General features: G+C 36.9%; 1 protein-coding gene across 1 annotated transcript in view; it reads left to right on the plus strand.

Annotated features, from left to right (window-relative positions):
- Tbc1d12 (TBC1 domain family member 12) overlaps window positions 1–7,066 on the plus strand; it is an 80,463-nt gene that overhangs the window by 19,792 nt on the left and 53,605 nt on the right. The window contains exon 3 of the mRNA XM_004625673.2: window positions 4,226–4,341. Coding sequence (XP_004625730.1) covers window positions 4,226–4,341 — 116 coding nt within the window. The remainder of the gene's footprint in view (window positions 1–4,225; window positions 4,342–7,066) is intronic.

The raw sequence follows: 7,066 nt of genomic DNA on the forward strand, positions 1-7,066 counted from the left end.
TATATGCTTTGTTTTTTCTGACAGTCTTTGTAAGTTGCCTAGGGTGGGCTGACTTGAACTTAGAATCATCCTGCTCCCAGAGTGCTGAAATTACGGGTGTGTGCCTCTAGGCAGATAGTCTTCAAAGTTTTATTTCCATACAAATTTTCACAACTATTTTCTGGCCAACTGGCCAACTTGATGTCTTTGCTTGGATCACAAAGCTATAGAACTAAAAGACTGGGCAGTGGGCTGGTGAGATGGCTCGGTGGTCTAAAGCACCTACTTAGAACAAGCTTAGCAAAGCACAGGAATCCCCCAGCACCACATGCCAGCCAGCCCCGCCCCCTGGTGGGCTGAGCTGGCCACACACCCACACCCACACAGAGAAATAGATAAATAAATAAATAATTTAAAAAAAAAAGGCTGGGGAGTAGTAAGAAACCATGTTAAATGCTTCATTTGCTTCCATTCTTTCAACATCAGCAGAATCCATGACAAATACAATTCCATCTATACATCTGGTGTATGATTTCAGCAGTGACATTAATTTCTCCAGACTACTTGCATCCCAGAAGTGGCTGTGAAAAGCAGTTGCTTTAACATTTCTCAAGGTTACCTAAATTTTCTGAGCATTAAATCTTTCAGTAGGTAAGATATTTACAAATTTATTGAATTGCAGCCTGTAAAAATTGTCTTTCCAGCATAGTTCAAGCCAGAATAATGATGTGCAGAAACGAAGTGGAGGGAGGCTGGAGGGGTTAGCTATCTGCTCTCATAATGTACTTCCCACTTGCAGCTGTAGGTAAGTGTCACAAAGTGAGCTGCTTTCTTTTCCCTGCTCTTGAATTTTCTTCCCTGGTGATTTAGCTACAAGGCCATTGCCTAATTGGAGTCCAAGACCAACTGGGGCGGGGGAGGCGGAGGAAGCACTCCATGGCTGCTGAGTTTAGGTCTCCCCAGAAGTCCTTTGCCAAACTGTGGTGTTGTACTTTGTACAGTGACTAGATTGGTATTTAGTCAAAGGCACAAGACAGTTGCTGTGCCACTTTCTCTTCTGCTGCTCCCTCAAAAATGTGAGCTCTTTCCACAGTAGCAGCCAGCCTTTCCTTGGGTTCCCTGTTCCTACACTGATGTTCAGAATTGCTGCCAGCCACAATTGGGAGATCACCGGGCTTACCTTGTTTGTGTCTCCTAATTTCAGGTTTTCAGAGATTATGTTCAGCATGCAAATTGGTATGTTACCTAGTTTACCAAGATACTATATGTGTCTGAAATTGTTTTTTCCTATTTGTATATATACCTTTTAAGATTGTAGATGAAAATCGAATACTTAGTTAAGTGTTACCTGGGTGTGGTGACACATGCCTCTTAGTGTAGCCGAGGCTAAGGCAGGAGGCTTGCAAGTTTAAGCCTAGCCTGAACAACTTAGTGATATTCTGTCTTAGGAAAGAAAGAACAAAAGAATGAAAGAAAGAGAGAAGAGAAAAAGAGAAGAAAGAGCTGGGTGGATCACTGTGAAGACCCTTGAGTTTGACCCCTTGTACCACAAGACAAAGTCTTAAGGGTTTAATGCAGTGCATGATACATATGAAGTGCTAGTGTTGTTATTATTAATATGTTGGTTTAGAAATTTGACCTTGCTGTCTGCAGTTGTCATTTATGCACAGGAAGTGCTTTATTGGATAGTATACCTTGAACTGTCTGGCAAGGAGTGCAAGTCATGTAGGAAAACAGAGTGCCATCTAAATTATAACAAACGTATATATTGTTTCTTTTTTAATATGAAAACTATTAGCAGAAAAGGAATTTGTTATACTAGAACTTACAAAGAAGAACAAAATATATGTATATATTTACATATAATCCAGGTGTTTGGGAAAGAAGTCTTACTGCCTGTGGTGGCTCATGCTTGGACTGTGAACTACTTATGCGACTGGGACCAGAAGGTCAAGGATCCCTGGCTGGCCTTGGGTAATCTGTAGACCTTACCTCAAAATAAATAAACAGGGCCAAGAATATGGTTCGGTGCTCCCTGGGTTCAATACCTAGGAAGGGAGGGAAGAGGGAGGTCAGTAAAAGCCCAATATAATTATACAAGGGAACTGGAGATTAACAGTGTAGATTTAGTAGACGGAAGGGGAAATATGGAACTAAAGATAATTATAGAACAGTAATACAAACCTTTACAAAGTGACTGGAGCCACAAAGTAAGCTGAAGTTTCTAGAGAATCCTGAAAGGTAACGTAAGTCAATTAAAAGATGGTATCTGAGACAAGATTAAGTTTTAAAAAGTTCCAGTATCATCAAATTTTTACATGGGATAGAACCATCAGTTCGGTTCACATTTTACAAGTGAGTTGGAAAAAGTATAATAGTAGAATAAAAATTATAGACAGTGATAGGCAACTAGTAAATGAAATATCTAACCATTTAAAATATATTTAATTTTTAAATGTAATTTTTAATTTATTTTTATTTTATTTTATTTTTTTGTGGAGCCGGGGGTTGAACTCAGGCCCTCGTGCTTGCCAGGGAAGCGCTTATTCCACTGAGCCATCCCCCTGGCCCCCTTTTATTTTAAGGAGGAAAAAAAAAATCCCCCAAAACAAGTAACAAGAACAAAGACAAAAACAAAGCAACATAGAACAATAGAAATGGTACAGGATTTCAAAACAAGAGCAGAAAACAATGGTTGTTACATTACATATTGTTACCATCAAATTTGTTGCACAGATTACCAGATATAAGCATGCAAAATTGGTCAAGCATTATACCTGTTTAAAAGAAGGAAAGTAGACACAAGTAAGGTTTACTGCAGAATTATTACTGTTACCAACTACAGGAAGTTTTTCTGCAGTTTCCTGCAGCATAGCTGAAGACAGCACAAGAGACCTGTATTCTCTCCCTTCCTCCGCCACCTCCCTCCATCCCTTGCTCATTTTTAAATTTGGTTGTGACATTCCTACAGGTTACCTCTGGAATGGTTTAACTCACAATGAATTTGTATCCACAAAAAAAAAAAAAAAAAAAAAAAAAAAAAAAAGATTGGCCAAGCAATTAAACATTAACTCTTCCTTTCACTAAACCTTTATTTTCTTTCCCTTTTTGCTTTTTTAAAATTTATTTTAAAGGGAGTATAAAAATAATTGATGGGACATTAGAGACGATATATATTTAAAAGAACATCTAAATGTAAATTAATATCTGCTGTAACTGCCAATAGACTTGCATGACTCATACAATTGTTGAGTAATTCTTGAGAATTTCATGAAAATTGAATTAACACCTGGAAATGATGCTAACTTGGTTTTTCAGAAAGGGCAGGATGTGTGCTCCAAAATTACTGTACAGTAAACTTGTTACTAATCTTTGGAAAATTTCTAGAAAGAAAGCTATAAACATTTATGAAAGAATGCTCAAGTGGAGACATTTAAATATGTCTACCAGACCAGGTGCAGTGGTATGCCTGTAATCCCAGCACGCGAGGCTGAGGGAGGAGGATCATTGGGCGTTTAATACCAGTGTGAGCTACAAAGTGAGCTCAAGGCCAGCCTTCATGAACTGCATAGCAAGACCTGTTTTAAAAGACAAAATCAGTCAATCTATCAAGAACGTATGTCAGATGAACTTGACTTCTGATAATAGGATTGTGAGATTTTGGTAAATTAGAGTAATATTGAAAACCCATAATTTGAGGAAAGTTTTTGGCTATCTTCTCTGATAATATGTATTGGTAAAGTATTAAAATTTAGAATAAGTAGTTATATTTGTTACAGTTAGATTTGTAATAGATTGAAATCCAGAACGACTATTTTGATTAATGTCAACCTTGAGACAGATCATCAAAACATTACAAGGGGATTGACTCTGTTTCATCTCACTATTTCTATTACTAATTTGACTAAAAACGTAGAAAGTAGGGTTATCTGCTTATAGCTTGTTTAAAGCTGAGCTTGGATAGCTGATATTGTAGAAGACATTAAAGAAGGTATCTGTAAAATCTTTCCTAATAAATAAATCTGCTGCATTTTGGTGTTTCCTTTTTCTGACATACTTAACATGTAATACTAATTCATAATCTAGGTATTCCAGGAAAATTTTTTTGTCTTCCCAATGTTTTTACTAAATTACTGTATGACTTTCATGTATTCCTTATTATGCCATAATACCTTTATAGATTTAATAATATGAACTGAGAGTTGGAAAAGCCTCTACATAAGCTGTATGTTGTTGTGTATTCTAGGAATATGAAGCACGAACAGGGAGAACTTGTAAACCATCAACTCAGTCCTCAAGACGTAAAAATTTTGAATTTGAGCCACTTTCTACCACTGCCTTGATTCTTGAGGATCGACCATCGTAAGTACAGTGTTTAGTGATCACCAGAGTGCCATTTATATTTTAAGTATAGATTTAATTTTTTTTCACTATTTCACTTAAAAGATAGCAAGAAATTATATACAGTGAAGGATTTATTTTTACTGAAATTTGAAAATCCCAGTCATATATCCTAAAATATGGAGAACATATTGTTGATATGGAAGTCTTGTGCATGTGTTTAGAGCTCTCTGTGAGCCAAAATATGAAACAAAATCTTGGCCTTTGAGAGATGTGGTGGTATATGCCTGCTAGCTTACTATTCTGGAAGGTGAAATAGGAGGATTACTTGAGCTAACAAGTTTGAGACCAGCCTGGTCAACATAGTGAAACCCATCTCAGAAAAACAAAACAAAAACAAAGGTTGGCGCTTTCTTTTTCAACAGTCTGCTCATCTTGTATGACAGGGCCAGTGTTTTTCTTTCTTGACATTTAATGTGTGTAGTATTTAAGATGCATTTGTTCTTGCCTTTTGCATCATGTATTGAGTGTTACCAGTTGATTTACTATTATTGTTAAGAATCTGTTCTTAAGGGCCAGCCAGATAGCTCAGTGGACTAAAGCGCCTGCCTAGGCAGAGTGCAGGGGCCGGGGTTCCATCCCTGGAACTACAAGCCCTGCCAGCCCTGCCCCCAGGGTGCGTTTAGAGGACAGTTGAGACTGGGCATGGTGATGCAGGTCTGTAATCCCAGTGCTGGGTAGGCTGAAAACAGGAGGATCACTATGAGTCTGATCTGTGTAGTGAGAACCTGTAGACCCTGTACTAAATCCATTAAAAAAAAGAAAAAAGAAAAAAGAAAGCAGCTGTTCTTAAACGCTGGGGATATAGTTCTGTGATAGAAAATACGCTTAGCTTGCCTGAGGCTGAGGATTTAGTCAGTACCTACCCAAACATCTTAAATCCCACCCCCCCCAGCTTTGCCCTTTTGCCCTACAATGGCTGTTGTTCAAAATAATATTGTCTGATTTGTTATCAAACAAAAATACACTTTCTCTAAAAGAAGATGTCTTGTTTCTGAATTTCTTTTTACTCCTTAGGTTTTTGGGATCTATTATTTTTCTTTTATTAGAATTATTTTTCCTTCCAATGTAAAAATTCCTGGGCTTACTTGTAATTTTCCTGATTTGTACTTACGATTTTAATGAAGAGAAATACAGAATCTGGAGCCAAAAAGGCAGAGGTAGAATATTTTTTAGATCTTGTGAGAGAGTAAAAGCTGAGCATATAAGTACTTTTTAAAAAAGTTCTTGCTAATGTTTTTTGAAGAGCTTCTGAAAATGTCATTCAAAAAGTTCTGTTTTAGACCAGCCTTTCTTTGTATTATACCTTTTCACACCTCTGTGAGCCTTCTTGACTTTTCTCATGTTGTTACACTCACTTGAAATGTATTTGTCTTTTTTCTGCTTCTCACTGGCTTAGTCCTTTAACAGCTAAGGTTCTCTCTATATAAGGTCTTTCTTGACTTTTTCAGTCTTTAGTGACATCTGCTTCTGTAGAGTTTCCTTAAAACATATACAGTAGATCCTTCAAACAATGTACCATGAAATTATTTCCACACATTATACAATGCATAGCTTTATAAGCTCACAGTGCATCAAAAGTGTTTTATTTTTTTCACTCCACTGTTGAATTGAAATTAATATAAATTGTGCTGTTTACCATATTATTATTTAATGTGTTAATTATAATCTGTATTGTAGTTTTTTTGTTTATTCATATGAAATATAGAGAGTGAATTTGATCTCTCTTCCACTCAAGTCTGAAATGCTGTTACAATAAACAATTTTATCTTTTTTAAATTTGAAAGGGCCTTTTTCAGGCAAGAAGTGATTCTACTAAGTGGAACTCCTGCTCAGTGCTAGCAGATTGGGGCCAGCTAGCACCCACACAGTCACAGATTGAGAACTAGAAGGGAGACCTGGATAATCATGAGAGTTTCTTCTGTTTATGGAGGCAAGCAGGTTCAAAATAGCCTGTCTTATTTTTGAGTCTAACCTACTAATAATGCCACTGTATCAGTTATGAGGTTTCATCTATGAGGACTAAGAGACAAATTGATGCAGATTGTAGCTTGAAAGAGGCAGCAAACCGATGTGGGAATTCCATAGCTGAGGTGATCCTAAGAGGAGAAGAAGGATTTCCCCCTTTAAAGGAAGTTTCTGAATTGGTTCCACTTTTTCTTGGTTTCTGTAATTTGCAGAAGTATCCAGAATTAATTTCACTTTTTTTTTTTTTGTTTTTTTGAGATAGGGTGTCCCTATTCAGTTCAGGCTAGCCTTGAATTCACTTTGTAGCCCAGGCTGGTCCTGAACTCACAATGATCCTCTTGCCTCAGCCTCCCAAGTACTGGGATTACAGGCATGAGCCAACATGCCCAGAGATTTCACATGTTTTTGAATTTTTTTCTTTATAAATGGAGTTTTTATACATTTAATTATCTGAAGTTTTATGTAAGAATTTTAAATGTAGGGCAAGTTTTGGGGAAGAACAACCCAACAACATATATGTTTGTTTTTTATGTTTTATTCACTGTGTAGAATAGTTACTTAGCAGTTACAGTAGTGAAACTCTGCTCTTCCTCAAACTGTTAAAGATTGGTGTGATATTTACTGTATGGCTCATTCAGCTTTGAACACCCACTGAACGTGTGGGTTTTGTGTAAATGATGACTGAAGAGGAGAACTCTGGGACTAGAATTATTACTAA

This window comes from Octodon degus, unplaced genomic scaffold (assembly GCF_000260255.1).
Source record: "Octodon degus isolate 3935 unplaced genomic scaffold, OctDeg1.0 scaffold00010, whole genome shotgun sequence".
NCBI classification, from domain to species: Eukaryota; Metazoa; Chordata; class Mammalia; order Rodentia; family Octodontidae; genus Octodon; species Octodon degus.